At 40.9% G+C, this 26,148-nt stretch overlaps 2 protein-coding genes across 3 annotated transcripts in view; both read left to right on the top strand.

Moving 5' to 3' along the window:
- Positions 1–12,203, top strand: part of IFNGR1 (interferon gamma receptor 1) — a 31,288-nt gene extending 19,085 nt beyond the window's left edge. For both annotated transcript variants that reach the window (XM_054818894.1, XM_054818895.1), the window contains exons 6-7: positions 425–540; positions 7,049–12,203. In XM_054818894.1, the coding sequence (XP_054674869.1) occupies positions 425–540; positions 7,049–7,543 (611 nt within the window). In that variant the 3' untranslated portion in view covers positions 7,544–12,203. The remainder of the gene's footprint in view (positions 1–424; positions 541–7,048) is intronic.
- A 6,498-nt stretch (positions 12,204–18,701) lies between these two features.
- On the top strand, positions 18,702–25,417 carry IL22RA2 (interleukin 22 receptor subunit alpha 2). The gene is made up of 7 exons (XM_054821326.1): positions 18,702–19,301; positions 19,607–19,813; positions 20,742–20,892; positions 21,697–21,875; positions 23,149–23,318; positions 23,799–23,977; positions 25,065–25,417. The coding sequence occupies exons 2-6, from the start codon at positions 19,717–19,719 to the stop codon at positions 23,952–23,954; spliced, it is 753 nt and encodes a 250-aa protein (XP_054677301.1). The 5' UTR covers positions 18,702–19,301; positions 19,607–19,716; the 3' UTR covers positions 23,955–23,977; positions 25,065–25,417.
- The last annotated feature ends 731 nt before the right edge of the window (positions 25,418–26,148 follow it).

Below are 26,148 nucleotides of genomic sequence, written 5' to 3'. Positions count from 1 at the left end.
AGACTAGTGGAATCTTGCTGCTAATAGTTAACAATTGTGTGTTGGAAGATTTCACACTTTAATTTTATTGTACATAGACTACATGTAATTATTATGTCAGTTAATGTGCTATCACATGGAAAATGTACAAATCTGTTCATCCCCACGTGTCATCTCTAAGGAACAAAAAATTAGTTATAAAATTCCTTTACCCGTATAAAATCGTGATTATATAAACTTAAAATATTCTGTTATTCTAATTTTTATTTAGTTAATATAATGCTTTATAAATTAAGTTTTCTTGAGTGAAAAAGGTGGTAAATTGATAAATTCACACATTACAGCTAAGCATTCTGAGCTATTACAGTTTCTGAAGTTATTCTAAATGATACAGCAGTGGTTTATTTTTCCAAACTTTCTAACTGATTTTGCTCTAACTTCTTAGGCATGCAGGATATTATCATTGTCTGTGGTGTTATTCTGAGCCTGAGTGTAATTTTGACAGTATGTTGTGGCTGCAGGAAACTAAGGAAGAACAACATAAAGCTGCCTAAGTCTTTGGTAAGTTCAGACTTATCTATGTCAGATTTTTAATATCCAACTAGGTAACTTTTATAACTGTAGCATCTTTATGCCTGTCTCTTTCTCTTTTTTTTTTTTTTTTACCATGGTCTCATAGATGTTTAGGATTTATACCAGTCTAATATTCTGACAGCCTCTGCAACCAGATGCCTTGTATTTTTTTAGGGTTAGACTTCAGTCTCTTTGTAACTGAAGTAGCAGTAGTTGGTCTAAGTTGAGAACTTAGTTCTTAAAAACTCAGTGTGAGTGTACATAGACAGGTTTGTATTCCTTCTAGTAGCAGAGACATAGAACCACAGAATCGTTGAGATGAGAAGAGACTTTCTGAGATCATCTAGTCCAGCCCTTTTGCTCAAAAAGTGTCAGCGAGAGTGGGTTGCCCAGGACTTTGTCCAGTTGAGTTTTGAATACCTCAAAGGAAGGAGACTCCACAACCACTCTGGGCAACCTGTTCCAGTGTTTAGTCACCCTCAGAGTAAAAATTGTTTTCCTACAGTCAGATAAAATTCCATGTGTTTCAGTTTGTACCCATTTCCTTTTGTCCTGTCACTGGACACCTGTGAGATTCCTTCATTACATGGTAATACTGTGATACTGCTAGGTAAAGTGATGTGCAGAGTAAGGGGAGGGGAGGAATAATAGTGCTGTAGGAAGAGGGAAAAACAGCTAGGGGAAATCTGTTCTCACACTGAGCACTCACAGGGAAGAGAGGTCAGCAGCTGCTCTGCCTTAAAAGCTCCCTGTGGCCATCCTTAGGAAACAGAGTTGGATGGTCCTTAAAGAGCAGCAGCACTCCTTGCTTTCGCATCAGGCAAGAGCAGAGTATCTGACAAGTACTGCCGTAATGTCCTCCCGGTGTCTTATAGTCACAACAACTGAACAGTCAGCAGCAGTTGGAACAGCTCTCCAGAGCTGCCACGTGAGGCGGCAGTAAATGGTAATCATATCAAGAGCGTATCTCCTCAGCAGATGCAGGAAGTCTTGTAAGACTTGTAGAGAGAAGAGGCAGTGATCTTCAATTCCATGTTCGTCAACTTCAAGACCCTTTAAAGTGACTCCTTCATAGTGCAGGGGTAGCTCAATGCCTGAGGTCCCCCTGGAGCCTGCTTTCTTTGGAATAGAATATTAGGAGGTGAGACTGCTCTGACTAAATGGAGATAGCCAGTGAAGCTAGCCAGGTCCCTTTGCAGTAAGCAGTAATCTAGTCCATCAACTTGTGCAGCACAAGGTAATTCATCTCATTCTAAAATGATATGCATGCCTGGTCAGACAAAACACTTTATATGGACTGTGATGAAGCCATGAGACTAGTTCAGAGATAGCTGTTCTGTTGACTTTAAAAAATCAGATGAGAGAAACCTGTCTGATGGAACCTGCAGCTAGACTTTGATATCAAAACACACAGGCCTGTGGAAAAAGCGAGACACTAGAGATTTTTTCATCTTCATACCATTATGTAACTGTACAAATACATAACACTGTCCTACGTGCACACACAGTAATTTTTATGAAGACCATTGTTATAGCAAAAGACAGCTCATCCAGAACAGCAATGCTGTGCTCAATGGATCCACAGTTATCCTGGCTTCCCAATACCACTGCATCTAAGGGATCAGGAAAAAGAATATTGCACAAATGAAACGTGTGCTCCCTAACTCCTGTGAGCTTCCTGATGTATTCCCCAAGTTCACACTTTAGCTCACCTTGTAGAAAATTATTTGTGCGCCCATATTCTCATTTTACTGGGCTACATGTTACCTTGTGATTCCTGGCTTCCAGTGTACCACAGTCTGATTCCCATTCCACATCATGCCTTGTTGCTAAGGAGCTGAATGAAACCTGTAACTATGTATAAAGATTGTTACCTGGGTGGTCAGGCACCCAGACAAGTTCCCCAGGGAAGTGGTCATGGCCCTGAGCCTGCATATGTTCAAGAAGCATTTGAACCGTGCTATTAGATGTATGGTTTAACTTCTGGTTTGCCCTGAGTGGAGTCAGGAGTCGGACTCTATGATCCTCGTGGGTCCCTTCCAACTCAGGGTACCCTGTGATTCTGTCCATTTCCATTGAAGTCTCTAGTGACGAATATAAATTGCAGAGCTCATCAGTACAGTTTCAAAGGTGATATGAATAATGTGGGAATGTAAAATGAATAATAACTATTGATTATTTTTATAATTAAAATCAATAAAGTATGAATAAATAATGTAAATAATATGAATAATAAGCTTAATGATATGAAGTTATCTCTGCTGGCATCTTGGAGCTGAGAGCCTGTCACTGACTTTTGAATGTATACCAGACATTTCTTTCCATATAGGTTATGACCATTGTGCTTTACCTGAGCTTGTCTGAAAACGAAACACCTAGGGAGTTTTTCCATCTGTTAAAAGGCAAGGCAAGGCGTCCTGCCTTAGGACTGTTGCCTTCCAGTGATCCACTTCCTGGCAGCTTTAAGTAGATGCTAAAACATCATCTGAGTGACTTTTGGCAAGTTGGAATTCTCCAACAGAAGGAAAAATAAGAAAGAGTAACCATCAAGCAGCTGCCTTTGCTCAGTCTCATATACCCAAAGACAAGTAAAAAAAATCCATTGCCATTTAGATCTCAGGAGCTTTTATATTGTCTTTTCTGTGCTGTTTGTGACTCCCAAGAATAACATGTCAGTCATGTACAGGTCCTACTTCCACTGTCCAACTGTCTTTCAGTATGGGCATTGAATGATTACCTTCATTAGAGAAAATGTTGGTTTAAATGTTTTAAACTTCCTTATTCATAGTAGGATCCTACCAGGAATGTGCATCTAGTGAAATGGGACAGATTCCTTTACAAGACTTTGGCATGCTAGTCTTCTGCTGGATCACAGGAATCTGATGTTTCAGCAGTCCAGCTGTAGTCAGAGCCATTAATTTCCTTTCATTTATCTCACAAGAAGTATTTCAAGAGGCCATCTCCTTCCACCCACCATCTTCAGGCATTCCAATTTGTCCTGTGCTAGATTTTTGTTGTAAGATTTGTAATAAGGGCTTATCTGCTTTAAAAGGAGCCTGGCCTTAATTTACTGATATGCTGTGAGCATCTCCCTCTACTTTAACTTCAGTGTCTTTTTTTCAGTGCCTCTTATCTTTAAATGGTGGCAAATATTTTAGTGGGTAGGAAACATCCACTTAGACTCATTGAAAAGCATCAGCTTTCATTTTTAGTAAATACTTAAGTGAACTTTTCTGCTATCTGCTGGTGCTTTTTCTGAGTCTGGCAGAAATGACAAGGCTGTGTTCTCTCACTGTATTTGTAGAACACGGGTATTCAAAAAACACTTGAGAATTTTCTTTGTGACTCTGGCTTTTTTGGTTATACAACATACGTTTTTGATTTGGAGAAATTGTAATTAGTCCTGTAAATTTTGATTGATATTTGCCATAAATGATTGTCATCTTACAAGAGAGAAACTGCTTTGTGAAGCTTTTATGAAGATTTTTTTTATCTCCTGTGAGCGTCTATAGGGCAGTAACATAATCTCCTATTTATACATTGACCCAGCATTACTTTGTTGTGGAACCATGCAAAGGCTGTGCAGATTTTGTCAAGGTCCTAATAAGATTTGAAATGGACTTCTCAAACTCCCCTCCAGAAAATGTGCATCTGAAAATCACTGGGAATTCATAGGTAGACGAGCCCTTAGAAAAGAAAGTTAACAAATACTGTTGATTACCTTAACTGTTACAGAATCCTTGGTATATGTTATTTACATGTATCCTTGAGCCTGACTTCCACAGGTGTATCTTCCTAGTCTGTTGAGACAGTGAAACACCTGACAGCTTAGGTGCTTTCAGAGGAAGATACCTGAGCACCTGCACATGCCAGGAAATACTGCTGACATCCAGCTTAAGCTCACTGGCTGTCAGTTTGCTAGTATTAAATAATATGCATGGAAAATAAAATATTAACTTCCCTAGAGTAAATACTTTTCTCTAAATGGCAGCTATATCTTAATTACGCTTGTTACTTGAGATGCTTTGAATGGCATTCCAGTTAGTGTAGTAAGCTGTGTTGATTCTTCTCTTTGAAGCTAGAAATAACTGCTTGAGTTGTTAAATTGTCTTACCGTCATGACTCAGTGGCTCTTAAAGAACCTTTGGTACCAGGAAACTCACAAGGGTTTTTTCTTCTGATGGCTTCCTTCTTTGGATGGGAATGGGAGTGTCTTTGCACTGTCTTGCTTTGGTCAAAAACTCACTCAAGAGAAAAATGGATTTCCTTTTGAGAACAAAAAAATCTCTGATGTAGTTGCACAGAGAGTACTTATTTTATCCTCAGGGTCTATTTCTAAGCATTGCCAGCCGGCAGCGTGAAATGCAGAACCTGTGTAGAGTACAAGGCATTTCCTTAATGCATTTTAGGACTATGATTTTTTAGAGCCGTGTGAAAATCCTAAAAGGACAGAAACAAGAACTCATTGGTCTTTAACTTCAGTATAGCATGTACTGGTATGGGGAGAGATGGGAAGTTGTAAATGCAGCTTTTAGCTATAGTTTCTATAGCATCTCATTTTAATTCACATTCCTCAAGTATTGCAGCTTACATGGAGCATTATCTTCTCTTGTCGCTTGCTGTGTGACTGTTAGAGTCAGATTTTTGCTACCCTCAAAAAAACTACAGATGCTGGTCCCTTCAAGGTCAGTGTCAGTATAGCATAAGTATCCAGTATTTTTTTCATATATTTGTATAAGCAGGTTTTCAAAAGGTACATTAATCCTACCAGCTGTTCATAATGCTTTCAGTATGTATGCATTATTGATTGCATGCTGGTTTCTGCAACTATCTTTTAAGCATCTGCTTCTTATGGACGGGTGGTTTCCGTACTTACTCATGGAAATCACTCTGAATGTTCTTTATATAGTGTTCTGTCTGTTTCCCCATAACAGAAAATGAACATCCGGAGAGAATGATGGCTGAATGGCAGCTCGGTTGTAGTGTGTTATATTCTCAGTGTCAGGAGCCACCTTGGTGCTCTTTTTCCTAGTTTTCCAGTGGCAGTCCTTGATTCCCAAGGGGATCACCTCACCTTGGTGGTGCTAACACAGCTTGTCTGTAAAAGTCACTTAGATTACACATAACTGCTCTCTAGGGGGTGTTTGGTTTTTTGTTTATTTGTTTTGGGGTTTGTTTGGTTTTTAAACTCCACTAGTTTCATTGACGAAGCATACACCACAGCACCATAAGCAGATTATCGGGGCAACTGAGAGGAAAGTTATGGGGCTGAAGTGAGAGGTAAATGCAAGTTCTAATGAAGTCAGCATGCTGTGGAGGTATGAATGTAAAGGTAACAGCCTCACCACCTTCTGATCAAGGAAGATTCTTGAAAAACACAGTCAGATTTGATCGTCTGGTTTTGATGGCGCTCTCAGTTCTTGCACAAATACAGACTTGGAGGTTCTTTTTGCCTATTTGTAGCTTTTCTTAAACGTTATTTTTCTCCCCCTTTTCCCTTTCTTCCAAATTTGCCTTAACCGATATTTCAATCAGAGTATTTGTTTACAAAGTATCTCAAAAAAACAATGATTGTGTACATTTTATTAAGAGTTTAGTTTATCTATAGTACTTGCTAGTCTGTGATACACTTACATAGTGAATTATGAAATCTGGATAAGGACACTATTAATCGAGTAACCCTTTCTCCCTGTGCTTTCCGTTAACTTTAGGGAGCACCATCATGCAGCTGAAAATTTACCCTACTTTGTTTTTCATGTGTATTCTTGAAGACACCTTTAAAAACAAAATCAAATCATAAGAATCTAAACAGCCTGAAGGCGTGACATAATCATTTAAAACAAGCTGGAGCCTGGCCGTTGCAGGAGTTAATATGTTCTTCCTGTGGAGGGGTTTCAAAGTGAAACATTAAAGTTTTGTCACAGCATTGAGGGAGTGCTTAGTGGCACAGGAGAAATAACTGGGAAGACTTCAGCATAGATGTGACTATTGGGTATGCATAAAGGTTCTCATGTCATTTTAAAGATCTCTTTCCAAAGAGCTCTTCCTTCCCAGTTGAGACAGTTGTCACAAAATATTACGGTCATTACAAGTTACACTCATTAGCTATAAAGTGTGAAAAGTTTCCCCAGCTAGTTGGAAGAGTATTACAGCTTTTCCTTCCTTTACTGTTTTCCTTTCCATTGCAAACTTCAAATGACTTAAAATACAGTGGGTGACATGAAATGGATTTGGTCCTTGCAATGTATTTGCACGTAGAAAGCATTTTTGAGAGCTTGCATTAAGGTGTTAATGAAACAGTTGAAGTCATAGATATAGGCTAATGACCTTGCCAGATTCTAATTTTGCTGATTTCTGTTGGGATTGATTGTAATGACATTAAATTTGTATTATGAACTTGTATCTTTTTTTTAACCTCTAAACTTTCACAGAAGATAAAGCCAATAAATTAGTAAATTATGTGGAACTAAAACTGATTCTTATTTTTCCATTTAAGGTCAGCGTGATAAGAAACCTGAACACAGACAGCATTTTAGAAGCAAAATCAGAGGCAAAATACATTTCTGTAATAAGCTTCGTGCCAGGCCAGTCAGTGTTGCCAGTGAATGAAGGAGTAACCTTGCTGAAAGCAGAGCCAAAAGAGGAAACCGTTAGTCCTCAGAATTCCAGTGAAGCAGCATCTTCTGTTCCTCCCCCAGAGGCACCAGCCGAAGCAGAAGAGGTGTCTGTGCAGGAAAACACAGAAGAGGTATCTTCAGATGATGAACAGAATCACAAAGTAAAAGAGAGTTATTTCATTTCTAACAGTAGCCAAATGGATATATGCAGTAACTCTTCGGGTCCAGAGGTTTCTGCGACAGAAATACAAGAAACAGTCATTCCAAGCAGCTGCCTCAAGTTTTCTGGCTATGACAAGCCTCATGTGCCATTAGATATGTTGATAGATGTTGGCGAAGAACAGCCTGTGGTTGCTTACAGGCTGACTGAGTAACCAGCATGGCTGAAGTGTTTAACCAGAACTCAGGAACAACAGCATTACTGAAGATTATGGAGAGTCTGGGTTATATTATGAACATCTAGAAATTCTACTTGTTCTGATCCAACCAGAATAACCAGTACACAACTTAGCAGAGTGGGATCCTGAAATGGGAGTGAAAGTAGTGCCTGAGAACAGCATAAAACCTGGGGGGACACTTCATAATAACAACTTTTAGAAGTGTTCATGTATATGACATAGCTCACTATTTACTATTTGAAATAGCAGTCTTTTTTTTTTTTTTTTAAACAGTACTCTATGGAGAACAAACTCCGTGAAGGAGTATAAAACAGCAGCTGTATCATTATTCCCTTATGTTTCAAATCCTTTTCAAAATTAATTTGATGTACATAATGCTTAAGAAATCCTTCACTTGGTTACAACAGGTGTGCAAGAAATATTTGAGAGTTTTTGCCTTTACTGTAGGTATTCCCTTATTTTTGTTTTCTATTGAAGAGTATTTTTGTATTAAAATGCTACTATTTCTTGTAAGCAAGCATATGCCTATAACCTTTTCCTGTATATCTTAAGAATTAGGTTCTATGGCCAAGAACTGTTATTGATAGTCTTTTCTGAAACTAGAAGTGTGTACTTCCAGGATCATTACTTTGTACACTTTGGTGACTAAATAATAGACTTTTTCCTTTATAACGTAAGTCCTCTGACTAAAAAAGCTATTTTTAAAAGTGCTGTTACTTGTGTATAGCTGCATCCATTTGGATCACCTAGATACATTGTGTAACCGTGTCACGTTCTGGATTAACTTCTGTGTTAGCATGCTCGCTGATCCTCACTGGGAAAAAAAAAAGTGTGTAGTGGGTGGTTGCACAGATTCTTTAAAAAATGTTTTCAAAATTTGGCTTTCCTTCAGAACATTTTTATCCTTGTTCTTAGAACAATATGATTTTTTTAAATAATAATCAATAGGACTCTTCCAGACATGTTTTCTAGCAGGTTGAAAAAGACTACCATTTTTTCACTTCTTAATGACTTAACTCAGGCACTACACCAAATTACCTCCCTCTAAAAATGCATCTCAAGACAATAGAGAAGTAGTGTGGTAAATTGTAGTTCGTAAGTTATTGTCATCTGACAGCCCTCTGAATTTTGTAACATGCGATTATAATTTTGAAATCTGAAGGAAGAGAATTGTATTTTTTATATTTAAAAGGTTTTGAATCTGCCTGCAATCCAGTTATTTGCCTTCAGTCAAGGTCTGATGGGTATTTTCTCTTTGTAGGAAGAGTTTACGATAGTTGTTAATGAAGCTTAGTTCAGAAAAAAGGATGTTTTACAGATCCAAGGTGGTGCATCTATGCAAAAATCATATCTTTGTTTTAAAAGATAGTTTTTGTAGGATTATCAGAAATGTTTGCATGCTATAGATGTTTTTAAAGGAAAACCAGTATTGTAGTACTTCTGTCTTAACATTTCTCAGTAGCATGAGTATTCCTAGGATAAAGTTAGTTTATACAACAGTTTCTGGACTGCTTGCATTCCTGTCGATATCAGACATTAACCACAATGGTATATACTCAGTTCCCAAAGATGTGAAGGCAATAGCTGTTTTTTTCCTTCTCTACGCAGGGGAAGGTAACAGATCTGTCAGCAGGGTTTTGATAATTTTAGGAAAAGCCAAATCAAACAGGTGAATCTTGTAGTTATGCTATAATGGAAAGCTCAGCAAGAAGGATTTTGGTGATGTTAGCTGGCTTTGGTATGTTTCTGCATTATGTTCAAATGTAGTGAGACCCCCCCAGTAACTTTTGCAGTATCATGTTCTGAGTTGAGTTCCTAGAAGGCGTTGCTGGTGACCTACTGCTTAGGATCCACTAGCGTGTAGATCTCCCCATTGCAGAAGTGCAGAAAATAACTCTCGTGGTGTTACAAGTAGGGTTTGAAAATCAGAATTCACTTGCACTTGAAACTTCAACTAAACTGACTTTTCAGTTAATATGGTTCACCACTGAAGCATGCTTTTAGCAGTCTTGCTACTAAAGAGATGAGCAGCTGTGTCTTGTGCAGAGTTTCTTTCTTTCAGGTTTTGTAGGTTTGTTGATAAGTACAAATGGCAATAAATAGCTCAGGAATTTATAAATGTCAGGTAAATATTTAAGTTAAATTTGGCTCAGAAATAGGGTGTTAGAAACTGTGAGGTTAGCTTGGGTTTTTTGGGAAGAAATTTCTGATCAGACAATTTGCTGAGGATTTCATCTTCTTGCTATTGGTAGCTCGTTTTTCTTCTGTAAGTTTTTTTCCAAAAAAAATGTTGCTGTTCCCCAAGAAGATCAGGAATTAGCCATAGTAATCATTCCATTCGGTATGTCTGCCTCGAAACTATTCTGTCAGAAGTATGTAATTTCTTGGAAGTGTTAGATTTACATTCTAGTTAGATTTACATTCTTAACAGTGCATGTCAAAACCCTGGCACTGTTAGGAAAATTATTGACTAAGACTCAGCCTCTTAGATATGTGCGAACATAAGAGATCACTGAGTGTTTTCTATTCTGGAAGGTTTTCCTGTTTTCCCTGGAAAGGGAATGATATTTTTTGCCTGTGTGAGGGCAGATAGATGCATTTTAAAACCAAGTGACTGTCTCGGATTCTTTTCTCTTCCCCCTGCAATACTACTACATTGTACATTGTCCTGAGTCTTTCAAGTCACATGGAGTCTACCAGCCAGGTGCTAGGATGTAATTAAGGACAAGGATGTAAAGACAGATCAGAAATGACACTGAAATATATCATGAGCATATGGGAAAAATTTGGCATGGTGGGTAGTTACATATAATGGCAAGGCACTGTTATTCTGTAAGCTGAAAATCAAGCACAGGAGTATGAGTGCTTTGTGCTATACAACATATATATCTATGTGTGCACAACTAGCCACCTCTTGTAACTATCACAAGGTTAAATGTTTTTTTAATGAAAATTTCTGAACTGTAATTACAAAAAGCCACTGAATTATCACCCTCCTTGCAGGTATGTTTTCTGTGTGCTGTGTACTTAACAAGTAGCCAATAGCATGGGGAAAGTTTAGATGTTTACATTGGTCAGGCCATCTTGCAGTTTTATAATTGTGAAATAAAGAAGTTTAAGGGTGCACAAAGCACCAGATTCTTTTATTAGCTGTGACTAGCTGAAAATGTGAAGCCACGATGAGACAAGAATGGGTTCCCTGGGTCTCTATTTCCCCCAGTCTTGTTTCCAGCAGTTGCTAGTAGCGGTATTAAGAGAGTGCCTAAAAACAGGGCAAGTACATGACGGTGTTTGTGCTGGGATAGAGCCCAGCAGCCTGCAGTGGGAGGACCTCTTGGGATGGGGAACGTGGAAATGCCTTACCAGGTACAGCTAGTTAGCCTTGTTTTTGCAAGTAGTACCAAATATCTGAGCCACGTCGTTTGGAAGCTGTCAGGTAGTATTTATCTATGCATTTTCACTTAACCACTAAATTAGTTTAATAAATTAATATTCTTGTGGTGATGTAGTAGTTTGTTTAAGCATCTCATGCAGAGCACCTTGACACAAGATATCAAAGTTCATTACATTTACAGGTTCAAGATCATTTAATATTCATGCCTTTTCCAGACATACCAGCTATCCAGTATGACACACATATAAGGTTTCACCACTTCAAGCTGTTTCAGGTGATTTTTTTACTCGTCATGGCTGCTCAGCTTTCCTCCTTTCCTGTCTCCTAAAGGTGATTTGGGAGATGATGGAATATAAAAAACTGCATCGCAAAACTTTGGCCTAATACCTGACAACATTTCTAAGAAATTCTTTAGTTCTCATTTTTGCACAGACATTGTAACTTTTCATTATCAGATCTGCAATTAACAACGAAGTATTGTGGTAATACTGCGTGCTGGCACAGAAGCATCAAATGTTCAGCTTTTATGCTTTTTCCACATAAATCAATAATGTTGTTAAAAAAAAAATCATTCTTGTCAAATCTACTGACATCTGTGGAAACAAGATGTCTTGTAGCGTCCCAGTTGCTGAGAACAGACATGCATATTTGTATGTAGTCCTTCACTAGTTAAGACTGCAGGAGAAGAAACTTGCATGAGAAGAGCTGTTTTTCTCAAGGCTAGAAATAACCGTTTGCTCTGAAGTGGTGCCATGTAAACCATTTAGTATTAATAAATAAGAGCTATTGTACTCAAATTAATAGTTTCAGCATGTCTTAAAAAAACAACAAACACAAAGCGCCCTTCATCTTATGTGACCTGCATAGATTTCTTTAGTGTTTTTTTTTAAAAATTCAGTCCTTTAATTATGAAGCCCTTGTTTATTAATACACTTTCTATATTCTCTAAATGGGTGCGATCACTGAGCTAGGTGGGACCTCCAGGGGTCTGTGGTTCATTCTTCTCCCCAGAACTGCATCGTTCCTCCTACGCATCAGGCAATTTATTCTAAGAGTTCTTTACCCCTAGAAAGTATTTTCTAATGTCTAATGCAAGTCTTCCCGACTTTAGGAACTTAATTATCCACAGCGGGCCTGCTGAATATACCTTGGTTCTTGTCTGAAATTTGTAACTAAACTATTTGTACATACTGTAAATTTTAAATGTCTTTGCATTGAATTAAAAAACTGTCAGAATACAAACGTGTGTGCTTGCCTTTTTCTTACTGTTATCTTTTGTAGTGAAGACTAAATCTGCTTTTGAAGCTTGCGCGGTTCATTTACGTATATAGTGTATGCTTGAACATTACTGAAAATGAATAGAAAACACTGTTTGTGGGAGATCTGTATTGCGCACGCACGTGTGTGTAATTAACATGGAGCTGCTTACTGTATTCTACTTACCAGAGGTATTAGCGTGTAGAAGAATTAAACTAAGGTGGTTTCTCTTTTGTCGAGATACCCCTTGGGTGGAGTACCCCTCGCTCCAGGCAGCGGTGGCAGCCTGACTTTGAGGATGTGATTTCCATGCATTTGTTTTGAAAGAGGTCTGTCTCCTGTACAGATGTGAGGTCGTGCCTTTGCTGTACTTAGTAGCTGATCTTGGAGAGGGACGAGGGCTGACACACAGGCGCTCTTTGATCCACTGATCCTGGTTACATCATCAGCTTTGCAGTTTCTTTTTTGCCCTTTGACTCTGTTGATGCAGCCTGCAATAACTTCGGTTCTATTGCGTGAGCCTGGGGACTCTCCTTATGTTCCTTTTAAAAATTACGGACAAGGGTTAAACGGTTGCACCATTTGAATGGGTTAATTGCTACAGAGCAAGGTAAGCTGGCCTTCCTTGAAACTCTTACTGATTACTTTATTTGAAGTTTAAATGATAACAAAAGTCATCTTTATGTGATGTTTACTTCTTATTAGTAAGCATGTGCATTCTTATGTGTATCTTGGAAATCAACTATTTAAGTGTTGTGCTAATATACCCAAAATAATGTAGGCTACTGTTAGACAAATGGTGGTTTCACTTGTCTGTCAAATGTAGAATGTGCAATTTAAAAACATTTTCTACTCCTGACCAACACGTTTACTCCTTTCACGTAACTTCATAATATTATGACTAGTGCCGTCTCTGGGTTGATGCCAGTAAGAACAGTCGTACCTTAAGAATTCAGATTCTCTCGGAAATGACTCTGCAGATTGAGCAGAGTCAGAACAAATGGAGAAACTTGAATTTATAACATATCTGCATTAATTACTACATTTAAATTTGTAACACAGACTGTGAGCTTTTATAATGGATTAGGGTTTTTTATTAACCCATTATGAATTACTTACAGTCTAAACAGTTTTCTTTCTTGAGGTTTTGGGGTTTTTTTACCTCATTTGAACACAGCTGTTACCCTCATGTTTTCTAACTTGCCCATTTGTGTAACTGGACAATGACGGGGTAGCTGATGAGGCTGAAAACTAATTTTTCATTTATTTGGGGGCAAAGAAGTTTTCTACTCTCCAACCACAGCTTAAAAGAGGAAATGCATTGCATGCAGAGAAAACAAAGAGCAGACAAATCAGTTCTGCCAGCCAGCTCGCTGTGTCTTCTGCAAAATCAATCCTGCAGTTGTCAAATATTTGCAACGTCTGCCGCAGAGCGGTGAGCAGCAATGTCAAGTCTGATCCAGCTTTTTCATGCACTGACATCCGAGTAGCACAGACTCAGGTTGTTTAAACAAATTACGCCCCTTCAAAAATACCTTTCCACGAAGAGTATATAGAATCCTTTTGGGTTGAAAATACAGAATGAAAAGAATAAAAATACGATACACTATTTTCTTTCTAGATATGACTTTTGTGTTATGTTTTGGGGTTTTGAGAGTTTGGGGGGGGTGTTGGAGTTTTGGGGTGGTTCTTTTTTGTTTGGGTTTTTGGGGGTTTTTTTGCAACTTAATAGCAGCTCAGTTAATTATAGGAAGAGTGGAAGGCATATGCAGTCCCTGCGGTCCCATCCCAGAAGATGGGAACCATATGTAGCGGTGTGTGCTTTCTGCTACTAGATTTCATAGAGTTGAAGCCTGTGACAACAGCAGCCACATTGCGACCCGCTGCAAATGTGATGAAACGCAAGATCCGTTTTAACAGGTAAGGAAGGGTTGCAAATGCCTGAATGGCCAGAGGGCAACTGTGCCATTGCTCAGCCCTCCTTCCATGTGGGTTCATCCCAGGCATCAGTCTGGCCTTAGCAGGCATTAGTATAGTGCCTGTTTCCCCCCTGCCAAATCTGAATAGAAATTGGAACTAAACACTGTGGATTGGGTGATGCATTACTGAGTGACTTTATCAACTGCTTCCAGGGGGTACAGCAAAACTAGCAATTTTATTTGAGACATGCCCAATTTCATTTCCTGTAAGAAAAAATATGGAACAAAGCTTTTTGGCAAATAAGTATCACAGCATGGTCTAAATTTTCTGGTTTAAAAAACCCCGGTTAACTCGAAACTAACACCTCTGAGAAGTGTGAAAACCAGTTATGCTGAGCGTGGAGGAGTCTGTCCTAAAAAGCTCAGCACACTGATTGCTGAATGCCCGGAGACTGTATCCACACAAGATCTGAGACACTATTTAAAAACCAAAAAAGGCTCATAAAATTACAGTATGTTTACAAATGCAATAGTAATTAGGAGATGGTGGTGGTGAAAATTGCTGTTAGAATAGAGTCCTTTTCTAGTGTTCACACTCCTTGGATGATGCAGAGATGATACTGAGAATTCAAAAGACAACCCCAGAACTGAGCCACAGGCTGGAAAGTGTGATGCTTGCAAATGAAACCTGCAGAAGAGATGAGTGAAAGGCACTTTCATTTTTTTAAATTCTTTTTTTTAAATTCTTTTCTTTTTTTTTTCTTAGCCTGGGAAACCCCTGGAACTTGCATCTTTCCAGGGTTTGGGTTTTTTTTTTCCCCAAAGTAGCTACCAGAAGCATTTGCTCTTTCTGCAGCCCAAGCCTTGATGATAAATGTGGAGGCAGGCATCCCGGTTCCTTCCGTCTCTTCCCCCAGCACACGCCTGCCAATCTCTCGCCACCCTCATGGTGCGTGGTGAGTCAGCCCGGCGTGGTCTGTGGTCTGGACGCAGGGTTTCGGTGATCAGGAACAGACGACTAACCGCTGCCTACGAAAAAAATGAATGCATGGGTTATATCCTACCTGCACTGGTAGTATTTCAGGGTATTTCAGGCGTGGCCTCAGCTGCTGCTGGTGGCAGCGTGTCAGAGAGAGCAAGCATCGGTGCTACCAGGCTCTGACCTTTCCTTTCTTTACTTTAGTAGGTGGACCAAGAAAGCATGACTAATATTTGTGTTGTACCTCTCTGGGCTTATCTGTGTTTTCTGCTTGCTAAGGGATCACTTGGCACCTTTTCTATACTATTAAGATTGCCTAAGCAAAACCAACAACCGTATTAATTCCACGTGTCTCTAAGATGGTGGGTTTTTTGTCTGTAGATAATTTGGTGAGGGACCCACAGTCTAAAGAAAAGCAGGTCTTTTCTCAATGGGCTTAAACAAGCTTTGGCACTCCTTAGCAGTAGGGGGAAAAAATCATAGGGTTTTTCAAATGAGAAAAAAACCTGATAGTTTTAAAATAGCTTGTTATTATTTAAATAAGAGACTTTGAACTATTTTGAGGTTTGGTATTACCTACAGTTCCTAATGAACACTGATGCTGGTTACTAACATTCTGGTGCAATTCAGTGTCTTGTACATAGTTAAATAAACACCATATGTGCAAATAATGACTTGCTACTCAGCAAGCCTTCAGCAGATCTTCATCTTTAATATGTTCAAATGTCTCACTATGAAGATGCAGCTATGGCATTGGGAATTTCTAACTCTAATCTTTAAAATGTTGACTCAAGCCTTTTAAGAGTGAGAGCTGAACAGTCTGCACCTGTGGGCGGGAAGCAGCGAAGGCACACTGTGCAGTGAAAGTCAGCCTTGCTTCCTCAGAAACTTCTCTGTCAGAACCCTTGTGATGCAATCCCTCTTCCCTGAAGGGCAGGGAAAAAAAAAAAAATCCAAAAAGTCCCTCCTGCCTGACTGTGGGTGGTTCTTTTCTTTTCTTTTCTTTTCTTTTCTTTTCTTTTCTTTTCTTTTCTTTTCTTTTCTTTTCTTTTCTGGGGGGATTTGTTTTGTTTTGTTTTGGGGTGGGGGTGGGCTGTAGGGGAGTGCGTGTGTGTGTGTAGTGATTCATTTTCCAAGTTCCCCCTTGCTGCATATGACACACCAGAAAAGGCTGAGGGAACCGGGTCCATTCAGCTGGGAGAGGCAACGGCTGGGGAGGGGATCTAATGGCAGTTGACAAGTATATAAATGTGGCAGAAAAGCCAGACTTTTCTCTGAGGCCCCTAATCAAAACACAAAAAGCAGCTGTCATAAGTTACGCTTAGATATATGGGGGGAAAACTCACACTGGCGGTGGTTAAGCGTGGGCTAACGCTGCCATTAGCCCTGCTCTGAGCGTTAGGCTGGGACTGGATGACCTCCAGAGCCCCCTCCCAAGACAGGTTTGTCTGTGAGTCCATGCTGGCTGCATGGAAGGGTAAAAGACTGAAAACTATGGCCTCAATTGAGAATAGTCTTTGGGTTCAGAATAATCCGAACCACTCTTTTTTTTTTTTTTATTGTCTGTTTGTGTGAAATGCCACAGATGAGAGAGACTTGTCCAGCCTCTGCCAGTGACTAGAAGTATTCTCGGTATGCTTTGGGAGCTTCTCCCTTTCCTTCATCTTCCTGCACCCTTACCCAGACATGTAATCAAAACCCATCTTCACTGCAGATACGAGTGACTCACATCTGAAAAGCCAAAGGTGGTGCTGCAGAAGCAGTTCCAGGGTTAATTTTTCTCCTCTAATGGATGAGAAACCACTCGTTCAAGGGAAAAAGAAAAAAAACCCAACCAAACCAAAACCAATGAGGTGGTGCTATCAGGTTGTATGAGTCAGGCAGCTTCCAGCAAGAATGTACTTGACTTTTAGCTCTGTGCAGCAATATCCAATCCTCCAGAGAAAGAAATCTGTTTGCCCAGCATTTGGACAGGTTTTTATTCCAGGAAAGGAAAAAATTCTCATGCCCCCGGTTCTGTGTCTGGTCACAGAAACATCAGTACTGATGTTTAACTAAGGTTTGGATCAAAAAGATGCTTCAGTGTAAGCTAGGGTGAGCTAGTGGCATAACTACTGCTGTGGAGTCTGCTGGGGAAAGTAATACATTTTCATTTTCCGTTTCTTCATAAAGTACCATTCAGAGTATTCTTAAACAATATTGTTTCTTAAAAGTTCTCATATTTTAAGTAGCACTGCAATGCATGTCATCCTATAACGTTCCTCAAATGTTTTAATTTTTAAATGTACTATATGTAACTGTACTCTGTTAAACTCAAGACGTGTATGTATGTACACGTGTCTGTGTGTGTGTGTATAGCTGGTACTCATTTGACTATAGCTGTCTTTATCATGCAAAGCATGACTGAAGTTGATGAGGACAACGTTACAATGCTAATAACCTGGGGATTACCAGTGGCTGTTTCGATAATCACAAAAAATTACGTGAAGAGTTACAGATTACATCAGACTGCCAAGCCCAATCACAGATAAAGCGCTATCAGAGTGCAGCGTGTAGGAAACCCCGAGTTTTTCCACGGGATAAGCGTTTCTTTCCCCGTTTCACCACGCTGCAGAGCAACCTTTTCGGAGCGAAACCCGTCGGCGCCAGGCAGGCTGGCCCTCAGCTCTGCATTTATAGGAGGAACCGCCATCAAAAGCAATTTTGGCAAAGCTCCACGCTTCAGCTCCTGGCAATAGGCTGTTACGTGGGGTACGGGAAGGTGTGTTGGTACAACTCAAGTAAGCAAATATGCAACCTGTGACTAAACTGATGACATTTCTGTCTGGCGATTGGTTTATAAAAGTTCCCTATTCCCGCATTTGAGCTCATATAACATGATGAAATACTAATTGCATTTGGTGTGGGGAACTTCTTAAAGGTCATTGGATTTTGAAAATGTGCTTGGGAAATGGATAGATAAATTCCCAGCCAGTGATGGCAGGGTCGCCTTTCCGCCTTCTATCTCCATTTGGTTTTTTTTTCTTTTCTGCATTTCTTCTTAGTTCGTTAATTCCCTTAAGTGGGTTGACTAGTTAATTATTTAAAGGTATACATCTAGAGTTTTAACATATCTGCTGCAGGTTTGGTGCTTGGCTCATGAGGTAGAGGTGGTCAGCTGAACTGAGAGCCTGCGCCCATGAATCTGACCAAGGCCAGCTTCTTCATTAGATGTTGTCATTTGTTGAGTATAAGCGATTGCCTTTAAATAAAAAAATACCTTCATTTGAACCAGAACTTGCACTTTTCTGACCTGACAGGTGTTTTGCTTCTACCTTTTCCCAAAGTAAAGATGATTGTTAGGCAAATTTTTGTTTCTGCAGACAGGTAGTCTTCACAGCCATTATTTCTTTGGTGGGCATCGTTACCTAAGTCATACAAAATTTAGGTTTTTCTCTTCTTGCTTGTCGATGTGATCTTGCGGGAGGAGAATGCATCCTGACCTTTGCCCAGATGCAGTGGTGTGCAAACAGCGAAGTACACGTGGATGTCAGTGCTGGGGAGCTTTCGGAGAGGGAAGAGTGAGGAACAAGGCTGGGCAGAGGGGCCAGCAGGCTCCCAGCTCCCTCCAGCGACACCGCATTTGCTGCCAGTGACTGACTCGGCTGAGCTTTCCATACATCCCAGGAGCATGACACCTGGCTCCCACTGGGCAGTCGTTGACGTGGCATTGAAATGTTTACAAACACAAAGCGGGATCGCTTTTGCCGGGGAGCCCCGGCGTCCCCAGCCCCGGGGTCAGGCTCGCAGGGATGTGCGTATTGGAAAGGCAGGATTCGGAGGACAGTGGCGCCAAATGCCAATATTTGTGCAGACGGCGTCACGGCACACCCGCACCAGTCGGGGCCTGGCAGTCTGAAAGTCCAACGCAGAGTGGCACTTTGGCCAGATGGGCTGGGCTCGCCTCTCCGTTCCCTGTCTAGAGGCTGGCAGTGCTGCAGCTGCCCCAGCCTCCCAGCATCTCTCCAGCAGCCAGCGTGGTGATGTGGACACGCCGTCCAGCAGCACGGCTAGCAGCGATTTCACAGCCCCTCCTTCCTCCGATGATATATGCCTAGATGACTTCCTGCCGCCAACACACCTGCAAACTCCATCTGCTTGCATTCGACCCGAGGACAGGCCATCAAATCAGATGACATCCCATGGGTATGTCTTTTACATCTTTGCAGCAAAATTTCTTGCGTGTTTCAGCTCTGAGTGACAAGTGAGCTGAAAAACAAACAAGCAAACAAACAAACAAAATCTTAGCATGGCAAGCAAGCAAGCTCATGTGACAAATTTATGGGATACAGCTATATTGCCAGACATCATTTGGGAATTAATGCGTAAAAAAAAAGGACCTTTGTCATCCTGGTTTTCTTCATAATTACTTCCAAACTTCAGAGTGACCACAGCTGCCAAGTAAGAACAATTGCTTATGTTTAATTTAGAGCAACTCATATGTTTTTCAGCTAACTTAAACCAAAGCCAAACAGGGGATTTTGGAAACCGCTGAAAATAAGGGGAACTCTGGAGTGTTTAACAATTACTTCCTCATAAGACATGCCCAAGAGGAAGAGAGATGCTCTTCAGTCATGGAGCTGCTCTCCTAAGCATGAGGGGGATCACGCTTTCCTCCCTCTGCTTACTGATGCACCTGCTTCAGGATGAGATAACCAGTGAGTAAAGGCTTTCTGCTCTTTTTCTGTGTGGGGAGGGGGACACTGGGTCTGTTATTGAATCTCTAGGTGAGTCAATAAATCGCTAGATCTTTTGGTGGCTTTCAAAAGTCCTGTAATTTCCAAATTAGTCTGTTGTTTTGTCTTTGAAGGTTCTGAAATGCAGCTAAAGCAAGCACATTGTCCACTGAATTTATTCATAGCTGTGTTACCAGTTTCAGTTCAATTAGTACAAGTCTTAGTGGATTCTGTGATATGCCAGGGATAAAGTTGCAGTAATATAGAGTCATCTGGGTCACAAAACCCAGAAAAATGTTAGCATTTGGATGCTTCAGAGAGGTGGTTAACTCATTGTCATTTGTAACCATTGCAGTTTGAAAACAAATTATCCTGAGAATTGTCAGGCAGCTTTTTCCAGTAATGCAAACTGGAAAAGCAGTGAAGCTCAGGTTTCTTTTTATTAGGCAAGAGCTGATAAATACGATTACGGCAATTGTTAAAACAGCTATAATCCTTGTAGGTTAAAGTTGAGATGTGGAGGAAAGGGCACTCGGCTTGAGCTACTAATGTGGCTGCTTACTGCAGGCTCTGTAAATTGATCCGAAGGGTTCGTTTCCAGGGATGTCCATCAGGCATCTTTCACAGCAGTAAACTCACGAAGGAAAAAATAAAAAAAAAACCACAAAAATACCACAAAACCAAGCCACATGAAAGCGTTCCTTTCATAATACTGTGCATGTTTGTTCTGCAACTGCTAGATTTGGTCACTGTGACTTGGAAAGTTTTGAACATGAGATCCAGGAGGTTTAACTTCCCTGTGGTCTGCTAGCCTGAAACTAAATGAGCTGGAGCAGTACCCCTCCGATTTGAATACGGAGGAGTGTATCTGTGACAAACTCATTACGTTATTGTTCCTTATTATTTGCAGCAATTTTAGTTTTGGAAAATCAAGACCTGAAAGATTTGATTAAGCCGCAGAACGTAGAGTTTCGTTCGTTAAACTTCAACAGCACTTTGCATTGGCAGCCTGGGACGGCTGGAGAGGCAAGAGACACGGTCTACTTTGTGCAGTATAAAGTGTAAGTACCAGGGGCGCTCCAGCCTCCCACCGGGCAGGAGGCTGTCCCTGCTTGGGATGTCAAAGGGATTTCTCAGGTGACACAAGATATTCTCTCCGTACCTTGGGAACAGCCAGGTCCTGCTCAGCTGTCAGCTCTCGGTTGTTCCTGCACTTATCGATAGCCCATCAGGTGCAGCTGAACAGCCCGAGGCAGGGAACGAGGACCTCCAGCAATACGCTCTGCACCCTCATTGCACCGCAGAGTTGCAGAAAAATGTAGTTTGCAGGGGACTTCTGCCCGAAGCAGGTCTAGCTGCTTCTGGGTACTTCTGCAATAGGACATTTAAGGTATTTTGGTGGCCCACCCTGCCCACGACAGTGCTGCAGGGCGCTTCATGTGCCAAACTTGAGGCAGCACTAGGGGCTGGTCCTCAGAGGAGGTATGCTTCTGTTCCTGGCACGCCTGGTGAGCACCTGAAATCACCTTTGAGAAATCAGTTGGTAGAAACCAGCATTCTGCCCATCTTTAAACACACCCGCCAAAGCTCACCCGCCTCTCCCGAGGGGCAAGCGTGCAGCAACTTCCTACAGGGCTGGTAACCCACATCTCTGCTTTAGGTTTCTTGCAGAAAAGACAGAAACCTGTAGCTCCCAAATGCCCATGAAATCAATCTTCCCTGCCATCAAGCTGAAGAAGAAAGTTAATTGCCACGGCAAAACGCTTGTCAGTACCGCCAAGTTAAAACAGATGGTTGGTTAAAAATCTGTACTTACCGAGTTGGCGACAGCTAAAGCTTACATCCTTCCTCCTCGTCCTCCATAGGTATGGGCAGAGTACGTGGCAAAACAAAGACGAATGCTGGGGGATTCAAAACCATATCTGTGACCTAACAAATGAGACCTCTGACATCCAAGAGCCTTACTACGGCAGAGTGAAAGCCGCGTCGGCTGGCATCTATTCTGACTGGAGCCTCAGCTGCAGATTCACTCCCTGGCAAGAAAGTAAGTACAAACATATGGGTCTCTCTGAGAAAGGAATTGGATTTTCTGTGGCGTGGAATACATCATTTTTGCTCACAATTTGCAAACATGAGTAATCCTTTTCTAGCTACAAAGCTGTACCAAAAGAAGTTGCGAGCCAATAGCTCTCAGGTGAAGGGTCACAATAAAATAATTTTCCGCACACTTGGATGCCAGCCAATTATGGATAAGTTGCCACTTATCTATACTTAGGGGATCAGAAATGCCCAGCTCCCTTTAACGCAACCCCTTCCTCAAAGCATGGAACTACAAAAATTATTTCCAGCCATTTTCGGTGCTGCTGGCAGGACTGGGCACAAGGTGGAAAAGAAGGAAACGTTCTCTGCTTGAGGGGGAAAAGGCAGAAGAGAGCTGAGTGCTGTGTGGCCACCATTCTTCTTGCATTTATGTGTTTTCCTGACTGCAGTGTATTTAGAAAGGACATGGGCAAAGCTTTTAGTTAGTAGTCATTATAATCCCGTAGAATGTTAGAAATTGGCCTGTCAAAACACTGAACACTACCAGTGTACCGACCAGTAAGTTCCCTGTGAATTAGCCAGTTTTCCCTCACTGGTCAATGCAAAATTGAATCGTGAATGTCAATGCAGGTCACTTGAGAACCCTGAAGTGCAAACCACCTTGAGCTTCTTGTACAGATGAAACCACAAGGTTTGACATAAAGCAGTACCTTGCAGCAGCAACAGCCCATCTTGCCCGGTGCCACCTCCTCCTCCTGGAGAGATGCATGGGGCAGTGGCTGTCCTGTCTCCCCACATCTCTGGGGCCGTACAGCTATGCAGACACTAGTTTGAACCCATAGCTGCGTTTAACCAAGCAGATTGCAAAAATGTTGAAAGTAATGATTGAAACTACATCCTTGACATAACTGGAATGGTTCAAATAGCTGTTTATGCAGGCCAAGCACACAGATAAATATGGGGAAAAAAAAATTCAGGGTAAAGAATCCAAAACATCTTGTTTGACCAGCCTGCAGTCAGCAACATGTAGCTCTGAGAGATTTCAAAAAGTTTGGCTCAAAAATAGATTTACAAACATGGGAAATGTCACCCCCAAAAGGTCCCAAGAAATAACCAGCAAGAAGTAAGGATTTACAAAGTGGCAGTTCAACATTAAATACAGCATAATATAATGTTGGTAACAAGAACAATCGATCATTGGATGAATTCAAATTGTGGTCTGAGAGACATTATTAATAAACTATAATTGTATTCATAGCTTTGGTGTTTTTCCTTAGCTATGATAGGACCTCCGATGGTAACTGTGGTTCATAGCAACAAATCCATAATACTAAAGCTCCAGGCTCCACGTTCTCCTTATAAAAGGAAGAGAGGCAGCATGGTACCGATGACAAATTATTATGATCTGCTATATCAAGTCTTCATAATTAACAACTTGCTAGATGAGGTAAGTGCATGTTCAATATAAACCCTTTACCATTGAAAAGCCAGGAAAGTATAGGCACACCATGCTTGTTCTATAGTTGAAATAGTCTTCTAGGATTGTGAGGGCATCCATGGCTGGGTAAGTATTTGAAAACAAAGCAGGTTTATTTCTCAGGAGTTAAATTTGAATGAATTGAGTTGTAATTCCTCCCTTTATTCTTTTCCATCAACTTAGTATTTCATACTCTAAGGCCTAGATAAAAACAAAAACAAAAACAAAAAACCCCCCACAAACAAACAAACAAACAAACCCAAACCAACCTGGGACAAGAGTGGAATTTTAGGGAGAATTTTCTTTAAAAATCATAAATAAATCATTAACATTGTCGAGTTCATGCAAGTCCATGTGTTGGTCTGCATCTGCTGGCCTTATCAAACATGAGTCACAGACACACTTGCTAGGGCAATGCGTTTGACTGGCTGTTTTTCCTCTACTCTGAAGCAACACAGAGCCCTGGTGTATGAAGGAAAAGACAAGGTTATTAAAATAGAAGATTTGAGGCCCGGAGTCAGTTACTGCATTGTGGCTAAAACGTACGTGCCAATGCTGGACCGCAGCAGTGCCTACAGCAGCAGGCAATGCACCATGCTGCAGTGACAGGGCTGGCACCTCTGCAACAGGTAAGTCACCAGCTGAAACTGGAGATGACTCTGGGAGTCAAAAGCTATCCCCTCACCAAAGGCAGATACTCTCCAAAAGGAGAATAAAAGCTGTGGCATAAAAACTGCCATCCCGTATGACAATATTAGCCAGAGTTCTTATATATTCTCAGGTAGTTTCACATCAGGTAAGAATGATACAGCTAAAGAGATTAGATGAATGGCACGGATAATTATTTGCATTCTGGCATGGTTCTCATAAGCACCTCCCTCTTCCCTTTCTTTAAACAGTTATATGTAGTATTGCTTTCATCAATTTTTATTGCTGTCAAGTAATAATTAACCAGCAAAATAAGTGACCTCCAACTTTATTAGCATGCAATTGTGCTGCGAGCTCTGCATTTCTGTTCAGGGATTTATCTGATGTATTTAATTCAAATGAGCAGGTCCTCTTTTCATGGCCATTCTTCAGGTGTAATGTGTTTAGAAATAAATCAGTTATCAAATTTCACGTATTTCCATGGGCCAAAATGCAAGCACTAGCTCAATTAGCTGATCTGAAAAATCTGTTTATTTACTTACTTCCATCACTGGACTATCTTCACATATCGTATGCTCAGCAGAGAGATTTACTATCAGTCCTGACTTGCAGATGCTAAGGCACAGAGTGTATAAAGACCTAAGCCAAAGTTGACTTCAGTGTCATTGGCCCTAGCAAGCTCAGATTTGGGTCCTTTCTAGGGGTAACGGAGGAAAACTGGAGAAGCATCAAAGTTTGAACCTGTGCTTCTGTTCTTTGTTCAGTAGCCTCACTGTGAAAGATTTTCTTTCTTCTGCTTCATAATAGAATGCATGATCTTGGTCTCTCTTGAGACTTGGTCAGTGGATTTAGGCTAAAGAGGGAGCCAGTTTCTAGGTGATTTTCCTGCATTTTTGCTGGCTTTCCCAGTATTGTAAAAGGCTGGAAGCTCTGGTTAGAGCTGGACTGCTGAAAAACCTGCAGAGGTACAGGAGAGCTGCAGGCAAATGACGTGTTGCATTTTCAGTTAAATTGAATACCATCCAGGTTAAATGCGCACTCCAGCAGCAATTCTCTTTCTCTTCTCAGTTACAGGGATAATGGTGGAAGATGCCTCCCATCACAGATCCAGCTGTAAATCAACATCTATGATCTGTGTCTGGAATACATACTTGGATGCTTTTTAAATTGACCTTTGCTACATTTAAGGATTTGAATCATCACAATGATTTTATGCAACATAAAGGCCAAGAATTCTTTCTATGTCCTATATTACAATTTACAATGGTATATATTTGCATTTACAAAGGAAACAGTCTTGTAATATGAAAAAAAACCCCACAAACCCAAAAAACCACAAAACATGCAAAAAGCACTTGTGAAAATATCCTTAAGATTGTTTCTAGTGTTTTTCTATTATAAGCCTTGGAATTAAAATACAATTTATAAAATAGCAGTTTCAGATATTTTATTTCTTCTAGAACAAAGGTTGCAACAGAAGACGCGAAAAAGTGTCCTTTCTTTAAAATAACAACCGTACAGTACAGGAGCATACCCCATGCTCACAATGTCTTCATAGTGCCCTCAGCATAACATTTGTGATAGTGAAACCAGAATGTGCTTAGCCAGGAGCTCATTTAAACTGAAACAGAAAAGATCCTCACTTTCAGTCAATGACAGACAGTTAAAGGGAAGAGACCTCTATTTCAACCGTTTCACAGTAAATGATGAACAAATCATAGAATCATAGAATATCCTGAGCTGGAAGGGACCCATGAGGATCATCGAGTCCAACTCCTGGCTCCACACAGGACCAGCCAAATCAGAGCATATGACTGAGAGCGTTGTCCAGACGCTTCTGGAACTCGGTCAAGCTCAGGGCTGTGACCACTCCCTGGGGAGCCTGTTCCAGTGCCCGACCACCCTCTCGGTGAAGAACCTTTTCCTGATATCCAACCTAAACCTCCCCCGTCGCAGCTTCACACCATTCCCTCGGGTTCTATCACTGGTCACCAGAGGGAGGAGATCAGCGCCTGCCCCTTCGCTCCCCCTCGTGAGGAAGCTGTAGGCCACGATGAGGCCTCCCCTCAGTCTCCTCTTCTCTAGGCTGAACAAACCAAGGGACTTCAGCCTCTCCTCACATGTCTTCCCCTCTAGACCCTTCACCAGCTTT

Source organism: Grus americana, chromosome 3 (assembly GCF_028858705.1).
Source record: "Grus americana isolate bGruAme1 chromosome 3, bGruAme1.mat, whole genome shotgun sequence".
Taxonomy (NCBI): Eukaryota; Metazoa; Chordata; class Aves; order Gruiformes; family Gruidae; genus Grus; species Grus americana.
The sequence above is the reverse complement of the archived record's forward strand: the minus strand, read 5'-3'. Positions and strand labels throughout refer to the sequence as shown.

What these genes read in the sequence shown, in the direction of transcription:
- IL22RA2 (XM_054821326.1), top strand. Translation starts at nt 19,717, where the DNA reads ATGCTCTTCAGTCATGGAGCTGCTCTCCTAAGCATGAGGGGGATCACG. An exon ending in ATTCACTCCCTGGCAAGAAA is followed by an intron (nt 21,876 to 23,148) that starts GTAAGTACAAAC and finishes GTTTTTCCTTAG; the next exon opens with CTATGATAGGACCTCCGATG. An exon ending in TTAACAACTTGCTAGATGAG is followed by an intron (nt 23,319 to 23,798) that starts GTAAGTGCATGT and finishes TCTACTCTGAAG; the next exon opens with CAACACAGAGCCCTGGTGTA.